The sequence below is a fragment of the Hirundo rustica genome, chromosome 3, assembly GCF_015227805.2.
Source record: "Hirundo rustica isolate bHirRus1 chromosome 3, bHirRus1.pri.v3, whole genome shotgun sequence".
Taxonomy (NCBI): Eukaryota; Metazoa; Chordata; class Aves; order Passeriformes; family Hirundinidae; genus Hirundo; species Hirundo rustica.
Window position 1 is genome coordinate 79,361,162 of NC_053452.1, and position 27,489 is coordinate 79,388,650.

General features: G+C 43.0%; 2 protein-coding genes across 14 annotated transcripts in view; one reads left to right on the forward strand and one right to left on the reverse strand.

Moving 5' to 3' along the window:
* The first annotated feature begins 96 nt into the window (after nt 1-96).
* On the forward strand, nt 97-1,721 carry LYRM2 (LYR motif containing 2). The gene is made up of 3 exons (XM_040058256.2): nt 97-151; nt 297-437; nt 1,319-1,721. The coding sequence occupies exons 1-3, from the start codon at nt 107-109 to the stop codon at nt 1,397-1,399; spliced, it is 267 nt and encodes an 88-aa protein (XP_039914190.1). The 5' UTR covers nt 97-106; the 3' UTR covers nt 1,400-1,721.
* Nucleotides 1,722-2,140: 419 nt separating this feature from the next.
* Nucleotides 2,141-27,489, reverse strand: part of ANKRD6 (ankyrin repeat domain 6) — a 90,266-nt gene continuing 64,917 nt past the window's right edge. For 5 of the 13 annotated variants that reach the window (XM_040058247.2, XM_040058244.2, XM_040058243.2 and 2 more), the window contains 13 exons: nt 20,310-20,408; nt 19,699-19,797; nt 16,462-16,560; nt 15,428-15,526; nt 13,730-13,828; nt 13,414-13,491; nt 12,511-12,615; nt 12,122-12,262; nt 11,716-11,892; nt 9,547-9,699; nt 8,890-9,003; nt 6,816-7,155; nt 2,141-5,756 (listed from right to left, as the gene is read on the reverse strand). In XM_040058247.2, the coding sequence (XP_039914181.1) occupies nt 5,197-5,756; nt 6,816-7,155; nt 8,890-9,003; nt 9,547-9,699; nt 11,716-11,892; nt 12,122-12,262; nt 12,511-12,615; nt 13,414-13,491; nt 13,730-13,828; nt 15,428-15,526; nt 16,462-16,560; nt 19,699-19,797; nt 20,310-20,408 (2,163 nt within the window). In that variant the 3' untranslated portion in view covers nt 2,141-5,196. Of the gene's footprint in view, nt 5,757-6,815; nt 7,156-8,889; nt 9,004-9,546; nt 9,700-11,715; nt 11,893-12,121; nt 12,263-12,510; nt 12,616-13,413; nt 13,492-13,729; nt 13,829-15,427; nt 15,527-16,461; nt 16,561-19,698; nt 19,798-20,309; nt 20,409-25,919; nt 26,259-27,489 lie in introns of all 13 variants that reach the window. The other 8 variants (XM_040058251.2, XM_040058250.1, XM_040058249.1 and 5 more) reach the window with 5 other exon arrangements.

The following is a 27,489-nucleotide window of genomic DNA, read 5'->3' on the forward strand; positions in this document are numbered from 1 at the left end:
GGAGGCCGGGGTGACGCAGGACATGGCGGCCTCGGCCCCGCCCGCGCGGGGCGGGCCCGGCGGCCCCGTGGCGGGCCCGGGGCAGCGGAAGGGGCGGAGCCGCGTCATGGCCGCCGGGCGCCTCCCGCCGGGCGCGCTCAGCCTCAAGCAGGTACGGGCGGGCGAGGGGGCTCGGGCGGGCAGCGTCTTGTAGGAACGATGCTCGGTGGTTAAATATCCCTCGAAGCAAAGCGCCGAGGGTGCGGCTCGCAGCACTGTCCTGGGGCGGCGGGCAGACTTTTCTCTCTCCTTGCCAGTTCCTGAGGCGGCAGCAGGTCCTTCAGCTGTACCGCAAAATCCTGCGGGCTATTCGGGAGGTCCCGGCTGAGCAGGATCGGCGCTACTTAAAGGACTGGGCCAGGGAGGAATTCAGAAGAAATAAGGATGCTACAGAAGAGGTTAGGATGGGGAACCCGCAGCTGTGATCGCCTGCCCTCGGGAATGGTCGCTGCAATGTCCTGTCCTGTGTCTTGGGGGTTGGTTTTGTAGGTGTCGCTTCCAGACTGGTGAGAAGTCTCCTGTTACTATTTCCTCGTTTGTGCGAAGAAAGTATCCAGCATCTCTAAATATTATTCCCCCTCTTAGCGGTAGTAATGGAATTTCTCAATTTCTCAAATTCCAGAGAATAATCTGGAATTAAAAAGCTAAAAAACAAATGCTTACTCAAATCACAGATCAGGAAAACCATATAGAATAATGTGGTAACTAACTTATAAACTTACTAATGGTTAAGCTTTTTATAGCTTATTTTTTTAGCTTTAATTTCACCTATATTCATGCAAATGGGATGGTTTGGGATGTGAAGCAAGTGTGAAATGGAGAAATCTTCACATTTCTTGTATGTCTCCTGTCCTTCCTAGTTCATCCCCTTTTCTAGGCAGTGCCCAAGAAATTGGCTGAATTATGCAGACAAAACCTTAGAGTCCTTAGATAATGTTGAGAGAACCTGCACCTGCTCTGTAAAACCCATCTCCATATTGCTCATGTTCTCACTACTGGCTTGCAAAGGCAGTACACACACAGGCATAAAGAAAAGATTATTAGGAGTTTGAATCCTGTTAAAAACTGAGTTTTAAAGCAAAATCACAACCACGTATCCCTTTATTAACCTAGTTTTTAACCCTCTCAGAGACAGCAGTGTTAGGTCACACAAAGAAGTAAATGACAGTAGTGCCAGTAAGAATTGTATGTATTTTAATGCATTAAAAGTCTGCATGCATGTATAAAACCTGTGGTGTGTACGGACGTACAGTTCACTAGATTCCATTCTGTTTTACAGGATGCAATCAGGATGATGATTACTCAAGGCAACATGCAACTTCAGGAACTTCAGAGAACACTTAAGCTGGCAAAATCCTGATCTTCGTTTTGTTGACAGTTGGATTTTTTAATTGCAAATAGGCACATTGCTTTTTCCAGAATGTGGTAAGAATGGCAGCCTTTGCTGGCAAACTGGTAATGTTTGAAGGAAGAATCTACCACAGTGGGGGTTTTGCTTTTTTCCCCTTCCCCATGCATTTCTCAGTTTGGCTACCCTCAGAAGTTGAAATCCCTTGGGCACAAAGGACATTAAAGAACTGCATGGATGATGTAGCATGTGCTGCAGACAAAGCAGAAAGCACCAAAAATTACAACAGCTTTGTTAATGCCAGTGCAGTGGAAAATAAATATATGCCAGATTATTTTGTCTGCTTTTTACTGTGGTAGCTGTAGTCGGCAGTATTCACAATGACAGCTCTTCATGTACTGTGCCAAGGATTTTCACCAAAATTTGTGAATAAAAAAAGAATTTGGGATAAACTGGCCCAGAACAAGCAAACATTTAAAAAAAAGTTTTGTGTGGAGATGTTTTCAGTAGTAGCTGAACAGAACTTAAAAGAGGAGGTCTTTATTTATGAAAATGGGATATTTTAGCCCCAGAGAGGTTTATTACCAAGTATCTTCAAACTAGTATTTAAAAGTCAAGATATAAAGAACTGCAGGTAGAAAGTACTAACTGCAAAAGTTGTGGTTTGTTAACTCAAATGTTATACTACTTCACTTCTAATTGTTAGCTTGCAACTGTCCTCACTTTCCTTGAGCTGCAGTGTATCCTTTTTTATTCATATAGTTTAAAAATGCCTGGATGAGCTGAGGATTTTCTCCACATAATTAGACGGGCAGCAGTAGATCGATGCCATATTATTTTAGGTTGTGATTCCAAGACATGCAGGAACTCTCCCCTCTCCCACTCTGCTGTTGTAGTTCCCTTAGGGAACACCCCTGCTTCAGGTGGTTTTCTGCAGAGTTGCTGAGCTGCACAAACTGGCAGCAAATCCGGTAAATAGGTATTACCACTGGCACCAGGGAAGGGACAGGACAGAATTGCAGGCTACAGGAGGAGCAACCCAGGTTGGGAGCAGGAGCTATGGTTCAGATCTCTATAGACTAAAGCCTCTGAGCTTCAGTCTGTCAGTGAAAAATACGTATCTAAAAATGCTTCGTTAACGTTTTTGTATTGGGGGGTTTATTTTTCATGTAAAGAGAAAGTGCTGCTTAGAAAGGTACTGAACTGCCATAACCAGTGTTGGCTGTTACCAGCGAAGCCTTCCCTTCCCCTTCAGCCAGTGCTTTGATTTCTGTTCGTTAATCAGGAGGCTTTACCCTGCTGCCTCACCATGGTGATTTCCTTTTGGTGCCCAGAGCCTGCATTACCCCTTTGACTCCCAGTTTGTACGTTTCCAGGGTGTGCACACAATCCAGAGCTGGGATTGACAGGCAGGGCCCTGGACAGATGCTGACCTCTTGAGTGCTACTGCCCCTCATCTCCACTCCTCTGTGGGCTTGCCAAGATAAAATTGCCAGCCAGAAGCCTTAAAAGAGTCCAAGTAGAGCCTGCGAGGGTAAGTGAATTTACCTGAAGAGAAAGGATCACAACTGTTTTATAAAGTCCTTCATCGTTTTGAAGAAGGGAAGGGTATAGAAAGAAATTAGGAGAAAATGCTTCTCTTTTTTTTACTATGCACTCATTGGCTGCAGAAAACCTCTAAAATCAGTAACCTGGAGCCTGGTTACAGCCTTAGATTACTTGGTAATTACTTGGATTTACTTAAGTTACTTGGACATCAGTGTGATCCAGTGTGGTCTGTATGGGAAGCAGAGCTAAAGTCAGAGCCTCTCCCTTGCGCTTGGGCAAGCTGAGGAGCGTGTGTGTGATCCGTGCACAACTCAGCCCTGTGCCTGTAACTTGTCAAAGGGGCACCTGCACTAGCCAACAGACAGCACTCAGACCCTGCAGCTTCCTCCCTCGGCACACATGGCAGACTCCATTTCCATGTTTTATAACCACAAACAAAAAGAAGTTGGAGTCCAATCTTCTGCACCCCGCTTTTGAGTCAAGGGAGGGGACTGTATCAGTCTTCTGTGGCTGGAAAATGTTACACCACACATTTCTGAGCAACACTTACTTTAATTGCTTGGCAAAACATTAACTTTATCCAGGTGATACAAAACTTCAATAGCATGCTTCTGCATTCCTACTGTAAGCTTAAACAAAACTGTAAACATACTAAAGTGTCTATATTAGACTACAGAAGTCAGAGCAAGAAAACTAGTATTTCCATAGCTGCAGATACACTTCTCTTGTCGTGATAGTGCATTAATAGGAACTTTAAAAATATTGTTATATAATGACTTTTTTTGCTTTATACGTCTGCTAAGAAGGCCAGAGCTTAATTACTAATTAGTGAATGGCATTCTTCAACACTGTAAGGTATTTTGTAGTGATTTTAGAGCTCCTTAGTACAGAAAAAATATTTTTCTCCTTGGCATAACAGTACGATCCTGTGTAGGAACTGATTTTGAACAGTTCTATCATGATTTGGTAAATGAAGTTATTTTTTAGCAGAATCTGATAGACCCTTCTCAGAGGTGTAAGGAGGAAACCCTAAATGGGTGCAGATGCAATAGTTACAGTGCCTTGAGGTTATTTGGAGGCTGTCAGCATGGACAACACTGGTCAGTGAAAGTTCTGATTTTATAACAAAACACATCGATAAAACTCTTAAATGTTGACTGCTGTTATGTGGGCCCATTTGTCCTAAAACCTGTAGACTCACCAGGGCCTGGTCTTCTTTTTAGAGACAGAAGGGAAAAAACCAGGAGAAATCATTCAGAGGAACAAAGGTAGACAGTCTGGACAAGGTGCCTGGGAAAAAATCCTCACTGCAGAAAAAGAAACATTTGAATACAGGGAGCCAAGCTTTCACTTCCTCACATAAAGGGACTTTTTCAAACTTCTTCAGTAGTAGGCAACTCAGCCATTTCCTGCTTGAAGGAAAAAAGGTTGATATAAAAATTCAACCTAACAAACAGACCACTGTTACAGTAAAACACTTGCCATCCATGCCCTAAACAAAAGTTCTCAGTCAGATTACTGGAGTACAGCCCCAACAACAGTGTAACCACAAGGAGCTCTGCAAGCAGGATACCGTTAAAAAAAAGGCAAATCAGATTTAGCACTTGTTTTAATAATGGAAAACCAAGAGAAAAGCAAAGTGGTAGCTGAAGCCTCTGTACCTAATGGGATGAGTCGCCTTAGCATCTCCCTCCACAGTTGCCTGCCCTCTCCCAGCTGGAAACCTGCATCTGTCACCTCCCTAGGCTTTAATTGGAGTGGGTTCTTTAGCTTCCTTCCACTGACTAGAGGGAGTATCTAAAATAGGATCAATAGCCCTTCATCACTAAGTAATTATGTCAAAAGCTTTCAAACATCCTGGATTTATTTCAGCACTGGTATCACAATGTGTTTACATGTGGCATACAGCAGAACCCTCTAGTCTATGTCCTGTGTGGAAGTAAGGGAATTCCCTTTTCAGAAAGCAGTTTTGGTTACTAATGCAGTTTGGTTTCAAGCAGCATCTGGAAACTGAGAGTGCAATATTGACAGACTCTTGGAAATAACAAAGAAAGGATCTAATCTGCAGCATCTCTTTGTTACCAATATAGTTTGCATATGAACTCTCCTCCGTTATGGAGTTTCCAAAGTTATTTCTATTTCTGAAGTAGTGTGTTGTGTTTGAATGTAACAGGCACTACAAATACCTTCTCAGTATTCCAAATTCCCATAGAGCAGGTTCCAAAATGAGTCCTGTTGTTTGATTACCTGCTTGGCAAGTGCTAGCTCTCTTTCTGCACCTTAGTCCTTAATTTGCTCAGCTCCTCTTCTAAGCATTTGATGTGCTCCTTGAGCGCAGCTTTGTCTTGTTGCGCTCTCTGGTTCGCTTGGCACCGGGCTTCTTCTATCTTCCGCTCGTACCACTTCTCCATCTGCGTGGAAACGGCCTCGAAGAAGTACTGGGTTATCTCCAGGGCCTGGGAGGTGTCTCTGAGCGGAGGGGCAGGCGGGGCCGAGGGCTGCTGCTCCTGGCCCTGCTGTGCCCCAGCGTGCTGCAGAGCTTTGTGCCTCAACTGCCCACTTTTGCTGGACTTTTTCGTCTGAGTTCCTTTGTCAATGAAGTAGCCGCTCTGTGGTTCAGTCTTTGCAGGTTCAGTCACTGGCTGCAAAGCAGCTTGAACTTTAACGTGTCTTAATTTGGAGCCCGAAAGCTCGGAGGAGGGCAGCTCCTGCTGGAACCTGTGGAACGTGCTGGCACTCACAGCTTTGTCCTTTGGCCTGACATCTTGAGCAGGGGCGGAAGAAGAAACTGGTCCACCAGCCACTACCTGTTGCTCTGTACCTATAGAATAAATTATAGACAATATATTAAGAAAAGCTCTGGGCATTTATTTTAGCACTCAGGAGACCTCATTGTTTGATGAATGATGGGGTTTTGTGTGTACCTTCTACAGGCTTATATTAGTTTATCACATCTTCAAGTGATGTAATAGAAAGAAGGTCATTAAAGGAGAAAAGCTGACCCAGAGAGAGAGGTGCTGCTGCATTCCAGCTGTGGGGCTACAGACGGACAACAGGCAAAGGACATTAAAATTAGCCAAAAATTCTTCACTGTGAGATACTGGCATAGGTTACCCAGAGAAGCTGTGGGTGGCCCATCTTCAGAAGTGTGGATGTGGCTCTGAGCAACCTGGTGCAGTGGAAAGTGTCCCTACCCATGGCAGGGGGTTTAGAACAAGATGATCTTTAGGGTCCCTTCCAATTCAAACCATTCTGTGATTCTGTGACTTCATCAGAAGGACATGTTAACAAGTGTCAGTCTAGATTTCCAAAGTAGGTTATGTCTGCTGATATTTATGAACTCCCTGTTTCTACAAAACTTGAAGTCCCAGTAACTTCAGAACGGTCACACATTTTTCTGTTTTTGAACTGTTCCAATGCAGACTAGCTCACGCTCAAGTACCACAGATCTCTTATATGCCTTTCCATTTGATGGGGCATCAATGTCTGTTCACTTAGCTTAGTGTTTAGGGGACATATACACTATATTTTACAGAAGCCAGGGCTCAGATAGCATTCTACTTGGCTGGGGACACCTGGCTGCTCTGCCATTTCTTTTTTTTTGTTGTTTTTTCCTCAGAAGCTTTTGGGGCCAAGAGTTATTAAAAGCACCAAAGGACTTTTGCTTCAAAGACATAGTGGAAGCATCAGGAACAGTCAGTGGAATTCCACCCAGCCACCTCTTAAAATATTCCCAGTGGCTGCCTTGAAGTGTATTCAAATCCCAAGACATTGGGCATATGGAGGGGGGAAAGCACACCACCAGAATTATGTAGCATTAATAATTCAAGTACCCCTGAGTTAATGAGCTCGCCCTTGAATGGATATGACAGCGAAGTACCTGGCGTGGTTGTACCCAATGCTCCGTCTTGTTTAACACAAACGTGTTGCCCAAAGCTTTGTTCTGGCATCTGGACTCTGCTCCTTCCCCCATCTTCCAAGAGGCTATTTGGAAGTGTGATATAGGAATGCTGGTGGGAGCCCTCTGACAGCACAGGTTGGTTGGCTTTACAGTCCTTGGCACTGTGGGGGTTGTTGTCAGTATCCAGGGTCTCGGTGAGAGACTCACAAGTGGACAAAGTTGATTTTGGTCTTGATGACCTGGAATCTCCAGAAAGCTTTAGCTCCAGATTCTGAATCTTCAACAAGCACCAGGTCTTCAGCTCATCAACCAAGGAAATCTATCAGAAAAAGACTGTAAATTATATGATCCTATGGTTCCTGGGCTGCTGAGAACATGTGGCAGGGACAAAAAGAAGCAAGCCAGGTATTTGTGGGCTTAGATTCCCTGTACAGATGTGCATGCTGCCACTGGGAATATTTAAAGGACTGCAGATCAAAAAAGGTAGAGAATTATGCACTAGCTTATGAAATGCAGTGTCTTTAGTCCAAGCTAGCACCTCTTAGATATGAATATGCTACTTCCAATGCAACTCCGAGTCCTCTGTCAAGGATGACATGTTTAATCATACAGTCAATAGTACCTTAAGTGCAAGGAACAGCACATGGTCATTTTTAAGAGTGAAATTCAAATTAGACACTTCTGGGAGAGTGTATATTATATTTATATAACTACCAACATCTGCTTCTCTGTTCATTCAGTAATAAAGGTGAGTCCCCCACTAAATGATAAATCAGTAACAGCTTTCAGATTACACAGATGCTTAATAAGTGTCAGCTGCAGATGCATTTAAATAATTCAAAATAGGAGTAGCTCTTTTCACCCTGTTGTTCATATGACATCATGAATTTATGTCAAGCCCTCCCAGGCACAAGGATGTTTAGTCAGTGTGTTTAGTAAAGCCCAGTTCTGTTTTTTCAGATGTTTCAATTAGATCCAACTGAGCAGGAAGAGCTGACATCACTTAATTCAGTTCACTGATGTATCACTCCAGCATCTTTTGTCTTAAACGGAGATTACAAGGAGATGGAGCACAAGCCTAGATGTTCAGAAGCCAATAAAATACTTATGTCTCTTATGAAATAAAAATTAAAGCTGCCTTGGTTTGGTAAGTACTTTTCTTTGGAGAAGAGTGTTTGATGGATGTCAGAGCCAAGTATCTTGATCAGTAGCCTATACAAGGATTATCACAGCTGTCAGTCTTTTTACAAGGATTTGGAATGGTCTTACAAACACTCATGACATTTTCCTAGTGCAAAGTGTATTTCTCAATTTTTGGAAGAATACCAGTAATGAGAAAATTAACTGTATTTTAAATTCACCCGTATGAGTGGAGAAACACACATTTCACAGCAGGTTTTAAATGGTGAGTTTTTGCAGAAGTTGGAAGGGCAAGAGCTGGATCTCTATGGGAGCAGTTGTTCTTGTACTGCTGGTTGAACAAGCATACAAAAAAGACTTTCCTATTGGCAGTAATACACAGCTTGGAGATGGTGCTGGAAAGATCAGAGGAAAGAACTTCAGCCTTTTAATACATGGGGGAAAAAAGATCAGATAGAGAAGAGGGAAGAGATTCCAAGGACCCACAACCAAATGGATAAAAAGGAAAAGGAACAACACAGATGCCTTTTTTATGTGTCCTGCATGTGTTCCTGCATGTGTCCTCTAATGAAGCAAAAGCTGAAAGCACAACTGTGAAAAATTTAGTGCTGGAAATTTTTGCGAATCACTGTGTTAGAAAAATGGTATTTTGTTGCAGATCCCACACTAGAGACACGCCAAATTCAATTACAGCAGTGGGACCAGATTTCACATTCCTCATTTCTAATGCAAAAACTTCATAAATTTGGTTTAGTGACTAAGAGGGTGGGTAGGAATAATTTGGTCTTTGAAGCTCTTTTACCTGTTTGAACCAATGTGATGCATCTCTGATATTTTCTGCCTGCTGGAATGAAACTCCTGAGCTGACCTTACAGGGGATGGACTGAGGGGGAGTAGCTGTTTCAAGCCCTACCTGTCGCTTCTCCCCCTCACTCTTTTCCAGCTCCGTGTGCTGCTGCAGGCGGTGAAGGCACTCTGTCCTCTCTGCCGACAGTCGCTCGGCCATGAGCTTGTCCAAAACTCGGAGCTGTGGGAAAACACTGAGATCATCATGTTAGAAATCAAACTCCCATCTGTGAACCCTGTAAATCAAAGTACAGTCTGTCTTTCAGTCTTTGTTTCTAGGAATGCTGCCAACTACAATTAGATGTAGCTTGCAAAGAGGCTCAATCACAAAATTACCGATGAGTAACTATTAAATTAAAAATAAAAAGTAGTTTAGAGGATCCTGAATCTCAATGCATACATAATTCAGCAGGAGGGATTTTGACAATTATGAACTGACCAGTCCTAGGACTGTCTTCTTTCCCTCTTAATGGTTCAAGCCCTTAAGAATCGTTGTCTAAAGAAGCTCCAGAAGCCACTTAACACATTAAATGTGTTTTTTCTCAAGACCCTAGTTTGCAACATCGATTCCCAGTAGAATGTCACAGTTCCCTGGACTTGAGTATTAAAGTTCAGGTTGGCTTTTACAAGAAGATGCAAAAAAACCGAATCAATACAATGAAAATATTAATTAAGTTTAGAATGTGTTTCTAAATCATATAGGCAATTCAGGTCATGTTCTTACTTGATGTTGAGTTTTGCTTTCCATCTGGCCCAGCTTAATATTCATTTTATCTTGTATTGTCCCAAGCTCAGCTTTTATCTCTTCCACTGTTGCCTCCAGCTGATTCTCCAGTTTATTTATCAGGGGCTCACACCGACATCCATTTATGGGTGCCTGAAAGAAGCGATAATGATACATTTACTTGCTACACCCCACCACCCTCTTAGCACACTTGGAACATTATCACAGCCTCCTTCAGTCAGTCTGGGGTTCTTCTATCCCATGTACTGTATCTCACCCTCCTGACAGTATCTTACAGCAGCTCAGCAGGTGTCTGTTAGTTGAAAATGCACAGCCTACACAAGGATTGATCTGATGTGTATGGACACACCCTAACACAGCAGTGTTGATTTCCCTGGGGCTACAAGCAGCACTGAGCTCAGACCCAATGTGCTGGCTGAGGGAATACCATATCACAGGCCTATACCTGTGTCTTCATGCTGTAATTCACAGTGGTAAAAAAAATTGATTTTGTGGACACATGTGGGTTGTGTGCATTTGCTTTTTAACTTAATGCCAATCATGTGCTCTGTCCTTTTTCAGTACTGAATGGCAGCACCTCTCTGCTTCTGTTTGCCCTCACCCTCCTTCATCTGCCCCTTGCCTGCTGGCCACTCCTCTGCCTGCCTTTGACTCATGTGATACCATCCCATGGCCCCTGTGCAAGGGCAGCTGCACTGACCACAGTTAAATCTCAGGGAGATGGTTACAAAAAGCTCCCTTAAGCAAGGACAGCTAAACCTCATCAGCTTCCTCTGCAGGCAAAAGGCAGAAACTGGCTCTTTCAAGAGCTGTGCCAGTAACCCAAAGCAGCTGCTCTGAATCTGTCTGCAGAGGAGTCTCCCTCTCTTCTTCAGCCACGCAGCAGTGTTTCATAAGTTGGGGGTTATTCCCTCGCAGCAGTGTTTCATGAGTTGGGGGTTATTCCCTCGGCAGGGAAAGGTGGGTGGTTTGCTGAGTACTAAAGCAGCCTTCAGAAGTACATGTACTTCAGAAACTATGTTTGCTATTCATGGCCTCAGGGCATCAAAGAAGACAGACAAGCAAAAAAGAAAAGGAGAGAGGAGTGTCATGTATTTCAGGAAATACTGTATGGGAGTCTAGCTCTATTAAGCTAGTCTTTGTGAATAGGTGAGATTTGTGTATAAGTCCTATCTGCTTTTTGCACCTCTCTGCTCCCCAAGTCCTTCTGCACCTCTCTGCTCCTTTATCCCTTTAATATCTGAAATGTCCCCCAGCCTTCCTGATGTCTGCCATGGGATAATTCCCATGTGCCCTTGTCTGGAAATTTCTCAAACACTACATGGAGAGGTTGGAAAGTAGTAAATAGCCAGTAAAACCTTTGAAGTCTGACTTGAATGTCTTCAGAATCTGCTGAAATTCTGAACTACAGTAAGGGACTGACAAGAGCTGATGGATGGATATGAGAAGCTAAGGAAATGAAACGATAGACCTTCCAGGTGTACAGGAGGGCATAATTAAGAAAACAATAATACAGATGTCTACAGTGTCTATAGGACAATTTAATGACTCTTTTTATGCTTTCTTATAAATGTCTACTGGTAATTAATTGTGTAATAAAGTGACTAAAATATTATTCTCCAAACTGAAATAAATGCACATGGCCTGTTAGCTCCAGGTTTATTTGTTTACCAGTTTCCCTAGAAATCCTGCCCCCAGTAAACATAGAACACCCAAAGACATGTTGGGAAATTCAGAAAGAATTGGAACAAAATCTATGCAGCTTACTCAACTTCTTGGTTTAGATAGTAAGCTTTTGCTGCTCACACACTGCTTTTGCTTGGAAAATTTCTTTGCATCTCCTGTCAGAACTCTTAATGTTTCAAAGTATATAATGAAAATTCTCATGTCATTTCCAATCACTGTTCATCCTTATCTTTGCAGATCAAACTACTTAAGTATGTCTTCTTTAACCTGCACAAAGCCAGCTTATTTTTTGCCAGACTTCAGGCCAAAATGCAGCTGAAGCCCAGGCAGGGAAAATCAATCCCAAGTCACGATTTCATGCCTCTGAGAGTGCAGTTAGCGGAACATATTTTCCATGCGTTACCCGTGTCCCAGCTCCACAGGCTGCTCGCAGTGTCTCCCTCTGTGAGGGCAGAGGCTCACCTGCATCACCTTCCCATCCTTTCCTCGGTAGAGCGTGTAGAGCTGGTAGGCTCGGACCTCGTGGGGAGGGGGTGGAGAGGAGCAGTGGTGTTTACTTCTGCGCTTAGGCACGTTCTTCTGGGGCTGAGGGAGTGTCTGCTGATCAGCTGGGGAGATGGGGTCCGAGAGTGCTGAAACCTGCATAACATACACACAATGTTTTGCTTATATGAGCACCTTGGTAAACCATTCCTGGTGGGAATGGGACAAATTCATTGAGACAATTGCAGCAAAAATCACTTTCATCTGAAGACTATCTCTGCCCCAGGAGCATGGTGGGTCTGCTGCCCCAACACACCAAAGGGACCCACACCACTTCTCAACAGCTATCCCTTCTTTCTCTCTGCTGTTTTAAATCTACTGATACCTTTTCCTTTGGCTTTTTCTTTTTGCTCTTTTTCCCTTTGGGATCTGGTGAGGCTGACCGGGGTTTGTCCTTCAGATTGTTCTTCCTCTCTGGGGGCTGGTCGCTGCTTGGTGTGTCATCAGCAGCTGAGACACTGCCCTGCTTGAAGCAAAGACAGGGAGTTCAGAGCAGTTGCAGAGATGGGGAAAAGGAGCCTCTTCTTTGATTGCCCAGCTTTAAGCTGCTCTGCACACATGAGTGGGAAATGCTTTAGCAGCAGAGCTTGACAGACTGCCTCGGGCAGCTGCTGGGGCCAGGCACAAGTGATGGCTCCAAACAGTCTGAGTCCTCAACGTATTTTCGGACAGTCCCTCCTCACAGCAGATCCAGATGGTAATGCCAGGCTGTACCTTGCTCTGTACCACTTCATCCCGTGGCACTGACTGAGCCCTCCTTTCCTCCTTCAGTCTCTCTCTCTTCTTCCTCAGGCTTCTCCCACGGTTAAAGCGCGAGACCTGAAGACAGACCACACTGTTACTCAGTGATGACATGCTCTTTCCTACCACAGAAGACAAGTAATACAGCAGACATTTTCCTTGTCTGTCTGAAAGGCTATGGATGAAGGAAAGTGCACTGATTAACCCGGCAACGTGGGTGTTTATGGCTGTGAAAACACACCAGCACTGAGCTCAGTCCTTTGGGGCACTCTGCTGTCCCCTAGAAGGGTGAGCACCTCCTCTGCTGTCCTTGAGGTTGTTCCCAAGCCAAGCCAAGCCCTTTTTATGCAGAGGTGACAAGGAGGAGGAGGGCAAGGATTGAGCCTGGTCTCATGCCCTCCTGCCTTCTGGCCTGAAGAGCATTGCAGCATTTCACACGCAGCTGCAAAGTATAAACAGGACATAAGCATTTTGTCCCCATTGCAAAGCACCCTCCAGTGCTAACCACCCTTCTGGGGATGGGATATGCCTGAAGCAGGCAGCAGAGTGACACAATTCAGGAGCTTCTGGGTACAGGGCAACTTTCTAACCCCTGGGCCACTGCAGGCAACAAGTGCCTCTGACTGCTCCACCCTCTGCCAGTCAGGACACAGAGACCTCTGACAGCACTTCACACTGATGCTTAATCTGCACGCCTTGCTCGCCATGGGGGCTGAAAGGCTCTATGTCAATAGACCTCAGCCCAGCCCACAATACCAGCAGAAATTTAGGAACCTTTCACAGCAGAAGATGAAGGAGCAGGGAATGCAGCCTCCCAAGATTAAGTGGCCTCAGCTCCATGTGCATGTGTGTGTTGGGGAGAGACATGTAACATACCTGTGATGCTTTAGTGAGCAGGAGCGCAACCTCGGGGTTATTGTGCTGTCTGGCAACCTCTAGAGGGGTCTGGCCTGCCTGAGAGAAAAAAAGAAAACAGCATTTCCTTTAAAACACAAGCTACTGGAAACATGGAATTTCTCCAGCCAAGTTCAGACTATACTCTGTGCACAAAAGTAAAGCAACTAAATTGTGTCAATTTGCCCAGACACAATTCAGCACTTCACAACCAAGTATTTTCTACTAAGCCTATGAGGAACGTTGAAGGGACTCTACATTAATATAAAATACCAAAGAAACTCTGTGTCCTGCTTACATTGTTGACAACGGATGCATCAGCCCCTGCCTCCAGCAAGAGCTTCACCACCTTCTTGTGATTTAGAGCAGCAGCTACATGGAGTGCAGTATCCCCTGCCTGCAAGTCAGAAAGCAGAAAACAAACTTATGACACTAGTCCTTGCGTCTCACCCGACAGAACCCACACTTCTTCAATGTGTGTGCTCAGAGATGACAAAAACCTACACTTACTGATGCAACAACTAAGCTTAAAGAAGGCCTGGTCAATAAATAATGACTGAGTGGAGATGAAGATAACAGGAGGGCGCAAGGAGCTACTTCAGCCCGAGTCTGAGAAACGCAGCTGGGATGCTGGTGATCTGATTTATCTAAACCAAGTGACACGTGATGCAGCTTGGAGACAGCCCAGCTACCTCCAGTAAATAGATACAACATCTGAGGGTAGAACAAGTTTTTCCACCACAACCTTCTCTTCTTTTTTTCCCCCCAGGTTTGATTATTTGGTGTGCAGGTGGTCATGTATCACATTACTCAGGAATACTCAGGTAAGTAGCAGCAGTGAGATGGTTGGCATGCTCTTCACAGGTTTCCTCAGGAAAAACTGATTTTGGATCAGAGCCAGGGAGTAATCTGGGTCCAGCACTAACACACTGCCATGCCCTTGTCCTGGTGCAGTGAGGTGAAGACAGCCCTGATCAGATTTGGGCACTGGCAGCAGAGCCAGCAACTGTTCAAGTGAGACTGGACATGTGTGTATAATGCCTTTCTGTCCCCCAGTCTTGCATTTTGCCTTCATAAAATTAGATTTCCTCAGGACTAGGGCTAACTGTTTCCTCAGGACCGTTGCTAACTTAGATGAGGTGTGCTCCTAAACCAAATCATTCTGTGGGCAAATATGAAACAACTTTGGGTAGAGCTGGGGAATGAAGGAAGGGGATGTCTCTCTGGCCCAGGTTCACACCAGTTGATCTTAATATTCAGTAGCTCATTTTGCAAGTTAAAAAACTCATTTCCAAGTAAAATTACATCATAAATTTAACATGCTGAAACCCATTTTGTTTGCTGTAATATCTCATAGTAAAGAACATTAAATGTACAGTTCAGAAAATGTCTTTATGATCCTCAACTACACATGGAAGTTTTCCCAGGAACATGAGAAAATGTGGTTAAGCACCACATAATATGTTTATTTAGCAGATTTAACACGTTTTAATATACTAATTTCATTCCTTTCTACCACCCAATTGCTTTGCTATAGGTACAGCAATCAATTACTTCCCTATAAAACAACTATGGATGATTAATCCTAGGGTGGACTGATCATTACTTTGAATTTAGAGCATGCTTTGTCTTCACTTTTATGTTCTTTTAATTCCCCCTGCTGCAAAGTGCAACAAAGAAAGATATTCCAGAGGAATTTGTACTTTAGTAGCATCTAAATGTCAGTGAGTCATGCTTGACAATGTCTCTGTAATGGTTCTAAGATCATTAAATCACCTCATAAATAAGCAATGCTTTAAAGAAATAATGCAAATGCGATGGTAAAATAATAAACCACTGATATGCCATTACTTTAAGGCTATTCTTAAAAGCTTAGGCATTTAGTGGTACAGTGGAACACAGAGAGTGAAGTGGGATTACTTGGGTAGGAATTCCTCTTCCCAACAACTGGCCATATGCAAAGGGCACAGAGTCACAATGAGGTTCATGCACTGACCTGGTTCTTTTCATGGACAGAACAGAAAGCACTGAGCAGCACCCTAATGATGGGCAAGTGATTATAACGAGCAGCCACATGCAGACAGGTATCTCCTGCCTGCAAACAGAAACAAAGCTCTGAGCATGTAATCACAGTGAGAAAGCCTGTACTTGCCATGATTTTCAGGGATGAAATAATCCTATTAAATCAGAAAGAGCAGTAAACACCACACATCTCCACAGAACAGCAATGCTGTATTCTCTGCAGTACAAAATCTGCTATCATGGGTGAGAAAGTTTAGCAAGAGCTGGGGTCAGGCAAGGTGAGAGCATGAATTCTTTAACCACTGATGGGTAATACTGGAGAAACAAAATGCTATTTTACTGGCACTACAAACCCCGAGTTAGTTATGTTTTACCATTAAAAATAATGGGAAATGATTTCCAATCTGTTCTTCTGAACCACAAACCAATGCAATTTGGAATTTCAACTTAGGGTTCCACATAATGTAGAAAACATGAGTGGCAGCCAGAGCAGCATTCCCATGAAGGGTGGCCTTTGTGCAGCTGAGCCTGGGAGCTGCACAAAACCCCACAGGTTTACACTTCTCTGCCCACTTTGTTATCAAGCAGGGCAAAAATATCTGGCTTCCTTTTGTAGATTTTTTTTAATCTATCATGTCAAAATCATTATAAAATAGGAAGAAAGCCATCTGAAACTGAAGCCACCTTTAATCTACCTCATTTGACAGACTGACACACAGTATATATGATCTACAGATCTGAAGCCTTTCACCGCTCTCTGTGCAACAGCAAAACCCCATTTGGCTCCTTCTATCCTTGCTCAAGAGATGGGTACAAGTAGTGCATCACTCAGTCCTACCAGAAACATTCCTGTGCATGATGAATGCAATGGTTCAGTAGTGGGGTTTTTTCAATATAATTTATAATAAAAAATCATCGCTTAAAGCCTTTCTGAGTATTTCTACAAGTTAAATCAATATACCTCAAACAAAGTCACACAATAATGAACATGTTATTTCCAAAACTCACATTATTTTTAAGGTCTGCCCGAGATCCTCCAAGTAACAAAACACGAGTACTCTGGGAATGGCTATTCTGGCAGGCCAGGTGAAGAGGTGTGTTACCTGCCTTAGAGAAATACAGGAAAATATACAAGCCAGATTTAGAAGCTGGACATAAGCATTAAAAAATAAAACCCTTTTCACACACAAAGATCCACCCAAGAGTGGGAAACTCTTGTTTTCCCAAAGATATGAGAGGAACGAACCCGGAAACTGAAATCCCCGCTTCATTGTGGCAATAGCTTACCTAGGAAATAATAAAGGCAGAAATAGGACAGTATAATGATATCTGCATTGGTCAAATCTGGAAGAAAGAACTCCAGAAGCTGTCTCGTTCATTAGTCCCAAACAGCAGCATTAAATATTTAATTTAAAGAACTGTAATTCTTGTCTTTCAAGTTTCCCCCATGCACAGACACAAAAAAACAAACTGCCACGGCACAGGATCTTTGATCCCAGCCCTGACTGCTGCAGGGAATTGAGCAGACCAGGGTCACGGGTCTCCTGTCTCCTTACAATTGTAAGGCAAAACAGCTTGAATTCTCGCTGGCTCTGTAGGTGCTCTCACTGGGCAGGATACAGATTTTAGGCTATCAAGAAGCTTTGATGTTCAGGAGGCACACCAGTCTCTAGCCAAGATGGGAAGGGAGGGCAAAAAGCCACCTAAGCCCCAGAGAATCACATGCAACGGCTCCTCAAAGAACAAAATGTGCAGAAATGGACAGAAATCAAAGAAGTGTTGGTTTGTGCATTGTCTTTCTAACATAGTGAATGATTTTATTGGTCTGACAAGTTTTTCTGGGAGCATTTGGCTTTTGTTGGCCTGAAAACATTCAGGGTTTTTGGCTTTTGGGAGATAAAAATTAAATCACCTCAGGTAAAAAGGTTTACCAGGCTTACTATGCTGCCTGTTCACCTTGATTATGTCCTTTGATTTGTCCTCTTGGCTTTCAAGACACAGATCAAAGCTGTGCAGACCTGAATGTAGTCTCTAAGCTGTGGCAGACATGAACACTTTTCTTCTCAGCTAAATTGTGTTTAAGTGTCAATTTTTTCCCTCCCAGGTTCATCTCTGAAAAGCCTCTGCAATGCCTTTATCATTTGCTGTTTGCAGGTTGGCCCTGCTGGGAAGGCAGAGGTCCTGTGCAGCAGGTGAGGACTTCAGTCCTGGGAGAATCACGGTGCCAAGGGTCAGAGCTCATGGAGTGGTTCATCTGGCTCATCTCCCACGGGGTTACAAATCTCTCACCAGCTTCTGAGAGAAAGAGAGGGTCCAAGTTGTAGCAGTCTGGGAATCTTCACTGAAATGTACAGACTGATGGAGAATCTAAAAGTAAGGCTACAACTGATCTCACTAGATGATCACATCACATCACAGCAGAAAAGGTTTTACTAAGCCAACTTAAATGAAAATAAACTGTACCTCCAGGGTGACTCCTGTGCAGGAGGAATACAGCTACCCAAAACAGAGTGTCAAATCCTTCCCATTTTCACAGGTTTGGCAAATCTAGCAGCCCGTATCTGTCCCATCCATCCAAAATCACACAATGCCCAGGTGTGGGATGCTCCTGTACAAGGCACTCAACCCTGGCTGCCAGAAAAGCTGTCAGAATGCTAATGCCTTGTCATCAGTAACACAAAAAGCTGAGAGAACAGAGAAACCATTTGGGGATTAAGTAGACTTAAGCTCTTCATTTTTCTTGAAAACAAAAGAGGTAAAAGCACATGCAAGCATGCATGATTCCCACATTTTTCAACAGCTCCTGAGAATATATCTTGTCCATTAAAAACCACCCAAAGAGTGAAATGAAAAGGGTAAGACATCAAAGACTAGCATAGGAGCTGCTCAGGCAGTATTTGCCAGTCATATTTCAGCCATCAACCCTGCTGAGCTATTTTGTGCACATACTTTCCCAGAGAGGTTGCCTCCAGATGACATAAACTGGATTGTAAGCTAAATCTTCTAATTCCCTGAGGCACCCAAGCATGCAGGATAACCAGACTTGCATCTTAAGCCCACACCTTTGTACAGAAGTTTATGTGTATGCATAGACACAAGTGTATCCAGGGACAGGAGCGAGACTTATAGTCAAGCATGGGAAGTTTCTGAAGTACCCTTGATACAAATCTAGGTGGACATTACAGCAAAAGTGGTTACAGTAAATAAAAATTGGTAGTTGAAATAATATAAAAGAAGGAATACACATAAAATAATATCAAGGATGATATAATTGCAGACCACAAAGACACCACAACTGTATAAACATATGCTTCTATGGTACCTATACACATGTGCACATACAGAATCGCTATACCCAGGCAACGTGCCTTTTTACTCTAAATCTTAGACTATGACCAGCTGTCTCCTTTCTTTCCCAGCCCCTTTCAGTTGTTGTTTTAGAGACACATTTACCAAAAATGCTCAGAGATCCCCTAAAGCAATCCCAAAGCCCTCTCCCTGTCACGCAGGGCACAGTGCCAGCCGTGTGATCTCACCAACCCAGCAGCACAGCCGTCCAAACCCTGACTGCTCACACCATGGGCTCCTACCACCATTTCCTGGACTATTCCATGAACTTCTGAATTACTGAGTTGAAGTCCCTCTGAGTTATAACAATTAAAAGTGGAACAAAAAAACTTTACTTTGTCATTCTTTCCTCTAAATGGCTCTCAAGGTATTATAAATACCAAAAGGAACATAATCCAGCTTCCTTACAAGATTCTGGGAAGAGACTATGCTAGTATATTAGGAATATCTTAGTAACAAAAGACACTTTTTTTTTGTTTCCCTCTGTGGCTTACATTCCTTTGGCTGTTTAATTTCTGGAAAAAAAAACAGGTTTTCAATACTGTGTTCTTATTAGTACAGTTTTTTTCCACTTTAAATCACACCAACCACAATGAATCTCCTTAGAATAAATCAGAGCACCATGGAGATTACCACAGGAATGGCAGTGTTCCTCAGCGTAATTAATGTATCATTCAACGCGTTATTGAGTTTCTCCTGCGTCAGCTGTCAAAATATGAATTTCCTAATGCCTCTGGATGAACCATCCAGGCGCGATAAATGGAAAGAAAAAGAAGAAAAAAATCCCACTAAGAGCTGCTCCCCCACCTGCTGAGAAATGCCATGGCCAGAAATATCCAGTTCTGAGAATCAGCCACCTTAGACCAGAACTGAGAGCTCCTCCTCCACGGGTCTCACCTTGTTCTTGGCAAGAACGTTGGCACCTGCTTTAACAAGCACTTTAGCAGACTGACTGAATCCATGCCAACAAGCTTCATGAAGAGCAGTGTTCCCATCCTGAAGAGCACAAACACAGGAGAAGAATGTTAGGGGCTGTATAACCAACCTATTCCCTTAAAAATATTTTCATTTCCTACTGTCTTATTTTCTATTTTATTTTTAGAAGAGGGTAAAAATCCTGTTATTTTCTGGAACTTGAAATTAGTTATATTTACTCCTAAATTGAACTTACAGGCTGGGATTCTCAAGTTTCTGGGATAATCAATTTTCTGGGAACTGTGCAGTCTTTTGCATACGGAATGTATTGTTATACATTCCTTTAATTTATCCCATAATGAGCTGAGAACAGACTCTTAAGCCAAAAACTATCAGCTTAATATAAAAACATAACTAAATCAGTCATTTGTATTAAAGAGATGATACAGCTTTTTTTTTAATGTAATTGCTCCAATTACTCTCAAAGCCTCAGACACTAAATAAGGAGTATAAACTATAACTTTCTCTCTGAGACCTTAACATTACTGACTGCCAAAGCTGCCATCCCACAGGGCTTTTGTTTTGTCAGTTACCTTGTCTTGTCTGTCCAGAGCACAGCCCTCTTGAATCAGAGTTGCTATTATATCAGTGTTCCCTACAACAGCAGCCCGGTGCAATGCTGTCTGGTCACCCTGCAAAAAGAAGGAAATTTGCAGTTGGTACAATTCCCACCTCATTTTGGCTTAATGCAAATGCAGACAACACACACAGGGGCTGCATCTTCGACACACACACTGTTTAAATTCAAGCTGCCTTTGAAAATAGTCCCCCTAAACAACTACTATAAAAGTTTCCAAGATTAATGAAGTCACTGAAAGTATCAGAGCTACAAACCATTTACAGACGTTTGCAAGTCATCACAGTCCCATATACAGTGCTGAAGCATTCTAAAAACATGGCAATATTAGAAGGCAGTGAATAGGACACACTTGGCTCTATGTGTCTAATAGTCATCAGTGTCTGTAGGGAACTATAGGGAATTACAGGCTGTCGTAGCTCATTATCATGATCCTCCAGGACTTACACTAACTGGATAAGGCTCTCCTGCTCTGGCTCTGATTGCTCCATCAGCCCTGCTTAGGATAAGGAACATGAGATGAGATAGATCTCTTCAGCACCTCTGATGAATTTACCAATTAGTGCTAAGAGTGGAGGCAACTTTACGACGAGAACCACAACTGCAGGACCATCCACTTGTTTCGCTCGAGCAACTGAGGGGTCTTGAGGTCCGCACAATTTTCATTTCTCATTGACCCACCACGTAGCAGCAACAAGCAAGTCTCCTACATCAGTTTACTTCCTTTAAGGCCAACTTTCCAAAAGAAATTATGCTGATGTGGTCATCTTGTCTGACTGCACATTTATCTCCTCTCTAATAAATGCTGAACTCATTTGCTGAGCTAGAGAGCCCAAGGTTAGTTTTCTGCAATCCTTCCAGAAACTGAAGACTAGGAAAACTTAAACCACTGTCCCTGCATATCAGGGAGTATCTATATGTTTTATGTACATGTTGGTGAGAACCTGATAAAAGAGGGGCAAGAGAAAGATTTATGAAGCAGTGCATAAGGACATAAGACAGGGATCAGTGGGAAAATGAGCTGCAGTAGCTCCACTGCTGCAACATCTGGTCTTGGCTTTCCTTTGAAGTTGCTTTGAACCAGCAATGCCAAAGCACAGCCTGAGTCCAGGAAAAGAGACGGGCTTTAAAGCTGCACACAGATTTTTTTGGGATGAATAAACAGATTTGGAATCCAATCCATTTCTGCTTATCTAGATAATGGTCACCACAAACACACATAATGCCATGTGTCCCAAAAAAATTTGCAGGAAACCAAGTCCTAAATAGACACAAAACTTCCCTGCTAGAATTCTTTATCAGATAATACCATATTGTATTAAATACTAAAATTAGAGGAATTTCTGTATTTTTTGTTCTAGAGTGTCCAAGTGTTTAGATGACTAGCTTAGCTGAAAAATTTGTTCTCAAATGCAATTAGCAGCTGACTTGGAAATTGCTCTTGGTGGGGTTCTTTTGTGCTAATGACACCAAAATAGTTATTAATCTTTAAAAATGAGCATTGCCAACCACAACCTTTCAGTAATCCCTACCAGTAAATAATTAAATTGGCTTATAATGATGAAGTTGATTTTAAAAAATTGTGTTGAAGGTGCTTTTTAAAAACTTGCTATTTTTGTTGTTGTTAGTAAAAGTTACGTATTTTTACTTTTGTTCTTGTGACTGGAAATATATTTTATAAGATTTCAACAAAGACAGTAAAGCTTCCAGGAAGTGGGAACAAAAAATATCAGAAAATTGACAGCATGGCAAGTGCTCTGAACTTATGCATTTGTTCCAAACTCAAAGACAACCAAAATGTTATGGAAAATGTCCAAATTATGCCATCTCACAAGTACAAATGTCAAATAGTTACCGGTTACCATGACTACATGGAAGTCTGCTCACCAACAAACTGAGGAAGAATTTGCTATTTGATTTTTGATAATGGCACAGCTACTGTTACTGCAGTAGTGAGTCATAGGGAGCAGTGCAAAAATCATTTTATCTGACTATCATGAAGTGGAAAGTAATCTGCCAACCTACCCCTGCCAAGTGGTATTGATGCATCAGCAAACATACAGAAGATATTATAAAACAGACTAAAACAAAATGGCAATTGCCATTGCAATGGATGGAATCTGAGCAATGAATGGTTGGCTCCTACTGCTTTACAGTCAGGAAAATTACTATGGAGAAGATAAATTTGGGGCAGCGATGGGTTGTACAGGATTTGGTGCGTAATTAAGGATCTTCTTACTGGGACATTTTAAATCAAGGCTGTTCCTCTCCCCATCACAGTAACCGCAGGGAGGTAAAAAGACTTTTCACAGCTTTTGGGGCTTTGTTGATATGACAGCTATTTCTAACAGCATTTCATTTAAATTTTATACAAACACATTTGTCTGTTTGGAAAGTGGGCAGCACACCTCACTCCTGCAAGACCAGGTACCCCTTGGTAATCCCAACCCATGTGCTGGGGGCCACAGACTGGGGATGCAGAGCAGCACTGGGACAGCTTTAGCCATGCCTAAGCTTTGTCCCAGAAGATGTTGTGGTCCCTGAAATGAAGCAGGTGAAGGGACACAACTCCTGAAATGGCAAGCTCAGGTGCTTCCTGCCCAAGGTATGGGCTTTGGTTATGACATCTTCCCTACACGAGCATCCAAGAGTGAGGTCCAACCCACATCCTGACTGGACAAAAAAAGCACCTCATCCCTATAACAGGGAGTGTCAAAGGATATCTCAAACCTTGTTTCACCAACTGAGGCACCTCCCAGTGAAGAGAGGGCACGTATCACTGGTGAGGGTCTGTCCCTACCACCACCAGACCCCTCAGCCAGCAGGACAGAGCAGCACCTGGTCCACTGTTCCCTTACACCTCAGCACGAATATTAACCTTAAACTGCTTCAAGTGCTGTGGAAGCTGAACCACCAGGTTGTGATGGCTTCTGTGTGACAGACACTGAGCAACCCAGCCATGAAGAGCACAGCTATCCTATAAATAACAGTGCCTGCATCACTGCACTCTAACCTGCCTTCCCTCCCCATCAGCAGCAGAGCAAATCCCAGCCTTGCTTTACATGGAGTCCGAGAAAACAGATGTGTTGTGGTTTTTCACAGCATGAATTTTCAGGCAGTAATCACCGACTAGTGTACCTTTTATTAATTGCTGAAATAAATGTCTCTGAAAGCACTCAACAGAATTCTGCCTTTAGCAAAGCATTAGGGGTCTGTTCCAGAGGCTCAGAGAGCAATTACACCGGTAAATGCATAGTAACTGTCCAGACTATTATGCTGGGCATAATTTATGATCCTGTTCTCAAGAGATTTATGCCTTAGGAACAGACTGCAGGTCAGTAGCAATGAAGAGAGACAACTCCAGTGCCGTGTCACAGAAGCATGACCTTGACAGAAACAACAGTCTGCCCAAATGCAGATGTGGGCCCAAAGCCAAAAAGACTTAACTGATGCTCAAAGAAGTAAGGCACTAAGGTCTGCACTGGTGAATCTTAAATCTTCCTCAGACTCTGCCTAGCCCTGAAGGCAGCTCAAACTCAGGAGATTCCACTCCAACATGTCCATGCCCTGGACCTGTCAACTTGCAAGGTGGGTACAGGGCACTGCATCACAGGGGCAGGGCACACCCTGGCCCTGCACAGCCCTAATGCAGGCAGCTCCCCTCCTCTCTCTGGCCCCATGAGTGCCCTTGTCACACACATGATGGAAAAAGATCCACGCATGTTGCAGGTACAGCCACCACCCTTCAAAATTAAGCCAGCAAAGGAAGTGGTCACTGGCTCTTCCACAGTAGCCCAGAGGTAGCAGTACTCACTCACTTTGTCTTGCCATGGCAGCACTGCAGTGTTGAAAGTTCTTCACTTTTAGGAAAATATCTTGGCATTCATTGGGATAGTAAGAGGCTGACATTGGGAGAAGACTGGGATAGCAATCTGCCTGCCCTGATGCAGAGGATGCAGGACTGGACATCTGAGTGCTCTACCTGAAACACCTCCTGCACAGCAGCAGGTACATTTCCACAGTGGGGAACCATGCTCTTTACAGAGGGCTTTAACACCTGCTTTCAGGATAGGCTCACAGGCTGGGAGTCCTAAAGAAAGGCAAACACCTAAATCTTGATTTTTTTTCCCCATGGACTTTGGCATTGCCCTTTCTTTAGCGCTACTCTGTTGGCATGGCTGCTGGCATTTGCTCAGTGTCCTGGTGTTTGCAACTGTCTCCCTGAGCTTCCTCATGTGCTGACTATCTTAAGATGCAACCACTAGGACCAGGCACTTGGAAATTGGGCAGGTATCTATTTACATCTGAAGTTCACCCCAAGGGAAAGGAAAAAACAGAAGTGATTTCTAATACAGTCTCAGGTAGATTTTTGACATCTCTCCTGGGTTACTGGAGTCTCTATTATGGACTCTACAGACCCAAATTAATGAGATTTGGTTTACATTAGTTTGTAATACATGTCAAGGTTTCCTTTCTCTGATTTAAAAAACTCCAACCTATAACCACATTTTTCCTGCACATTCCTACTCCCCAGAGCATCCAACAGTTGTACAATCTCCTTTAAAGCCCTTCTCCCATGTGACACTTTGCCTTCTCACTTCTGTGTTTGCAGAAATCAACAGACTATCTTGCTGCAGGAGGATAGCACCAAAATCGTAGAATCATAGAATAGTTCAGGGTTGGAAGGGACCCTGAAGATCATCTGGTTCCAACTCCCTTCCCATGAGCAGGGACACCTTCCACTAGACCAGGTTGTCCCATCCAGCCTGGCCTCACACACTTCCAGTGATAGAACATCCACAACTTTGGCCAACCAAAAAACCAAACAACTGAAACAACCAGAAAAAAACCTCATTGCTTCAATCCCTGATACAAAGTACTGAACAGCACTTGCAAAGTCATATAATATAAAATCAAGCCACTAAATCCACAGCAGAAGTATCAAAACAGTCTAAATTTAAAATATAACCAAGTGTTAAATAGTTGCAGGAGCATACAAGCATATGTGGATATCCTGAAGCAGCTGTACACAAAGGGAACTGAATATGCTCTCATGCTTCTCAGTGTCTCTGTGCTGCTCTCATCCTCGTTTGCTAGAGAGGCAGTCATGATACACAGTTAAGAACAACTTCACTCTGCACAACAAATGACGATGCACGACCCGCAGAAGTGAGCAAGGCATGAAAAATAATCATGAACAAAACAAATTACAGCTTAAATGAAATGGGACCACAGGAATAAGCCACTTTGCATGACTTCATTCAGCTAGAAATGATTATGAACCCTGGGCTATTGTTCCATTTGAAACTTATTTTCTGCTTCTTAAACTGGAGCTTCCAGAAAGGAAGTTTCGGGGCCTTTGGCCTTTGTTTTAAATCAGCTTGCTTTCCTGGTTAGATTTTCAAGGGTGCAGACAGGGCAGGAGACTGGACGCGGAGCACGGAGCGCCAAGCGGGCCATGCAGCCATGCAGCGCAGGGAGCTCGGCATGCCGGAGCGCCGCACCGGGGGTTCGCAGCATGCACCGGGACAGGCGCAGGGCAGGGTTGACGCACGAGAGTTCTAACCTCCTTCTCTCTTTCTGATCTTCTAGGTTCCTTCCTAGCCTTTCTCTTCTGGTTTCTCTTATTTTTTTCATCCTTGATTTCCTTCACCGGGACAATTTTCTCCTGGACTATTTCTGAGGTGCGTGCTGTATGGACACTCATTGACCACTCAGAGATGGCACTGGGATCCCAGTAAGAGTTGTCAGTATTGGCAGGGAGGAGGAAGGAGCCAGCTCCCGGAGTGGCATATTCTACAGAGCTGGACTCCACCGGCTGAAATTCATAATAATCCCACTCCAGGCCACTGGAGGTCATTCTTCAACTAATTCTTAAGGCTCTTACCGTGTTTAGGGAATATATCTGTAGAACATGAAAGGGAGCATTTTAATCTCTCCACAACAATTAGCAGCTTTTAAGTTTCTCCTTATCATCTGACAGATTAAAACTTAGCCTTGAATTTGATCAAAACTCCAAAATAAAATGTTGAGGTTTCTCTCGTTATTTTGAAAAATAAAACACAGATCATCTTTTTGGATTTTTGTGTGCTATCACAACAATGCCATAGAAAAAAATCAACAAAATAATTTGGTTTTCAATTAAATATAATACTCCCCACTCTCACAGATGTTTCCATATCTGAACCTAAATCTGCATTCCTGAAAAACAGCAATAAAACATACAGTTGTTAATCAATACTTGAGACTAAGATGCCTTCACTGCCACATAAGCACACAGTAAAATTGACTGAAGGCATAATCAATAGATTGCTACTGAAAGAGACTACAAACATATTCTGTGGGGCATAAACTGTAAAAATTAATTGTACAAGGAGAGGCCATAAGCAGAGAACCTTCTTTGAAGACCTATGTAAAAGGAAAGCAGAAATATTTTAGTTAATAGCTATTGCAAGCAAAAATCTTAATTTGGATCTCTAGACTTCCTCCTCTTATAAGACAAATCCAAACACAGCCTTTGAAATTCAGGAACTCCTGAGGCTCTCCTCAATCCCAACTAAATTACTACTACTACTAAATACAGAGCTACACATCAAAATACATTTTAAAGGAACAGTATCTATGAATCCAGTATGCATCTACTCTGCTCATATTAATCACCACATTTAGATGCAGTATCCAACTGTCGTGAACAAAGCCCCTGAGAAGGTCATAAGACAATATGTCTAAAATGAGCTGAGTATTTCTGCAAGTGCGAGACTCTTCACTGAACTGAAGCTAAACATTGATTTACTGTTCTTCCATCATGGCTATCACGTTTACATATAAACAGCGTAGACTTTATTCCTAGTTGATTAAAACAAATGAACCAGACATATTCAAAAAACAGTTTCCACAGAAACTCAGTTTGACCAAATCAGTGGAAGTTCTTGTTTTCTTAAAGCAGAAGTTTTGTTTTCTCAGGAAAACCAGCTGTATTTATAAAGTGTCTGCAATTTTGTCTTAAACACCTAATGGACCATTTCTGCTGGGAGAAGTCTAAAAGCATAGCCAGGATATATCTGAATAAACTGATTCTCCTATTGTACATGTAAATCTGCTCCATTTCACAGATGGGCACAGGGAAAGAATAAAGA

Excerpts from the sequence above, each read along its gene's own strand:
- LYRM2 (XM_040058256.2), top strand. The coding sequence starts at position 107 with ATGGCCGCCGGGCGCCTCCCGCCGGGCGCGCTCAGCCTCAAGCAG. Across the intron at positions 152-296 it reads GCGCGCTCAGCCTCAAGCAG|TTCCTGAGGCGGCAGCAGGT; the intron begins GTACGGGCGGGC and ends TCTCCTTGCCAG. Across the intron at positions 438-1,318 it reads ATAAGGATGCTACAGAAGAG|GATGCAATCAGGATGATGAT; the intron begins GTTAGGATGGGG and ends TCTGTTTTACAG.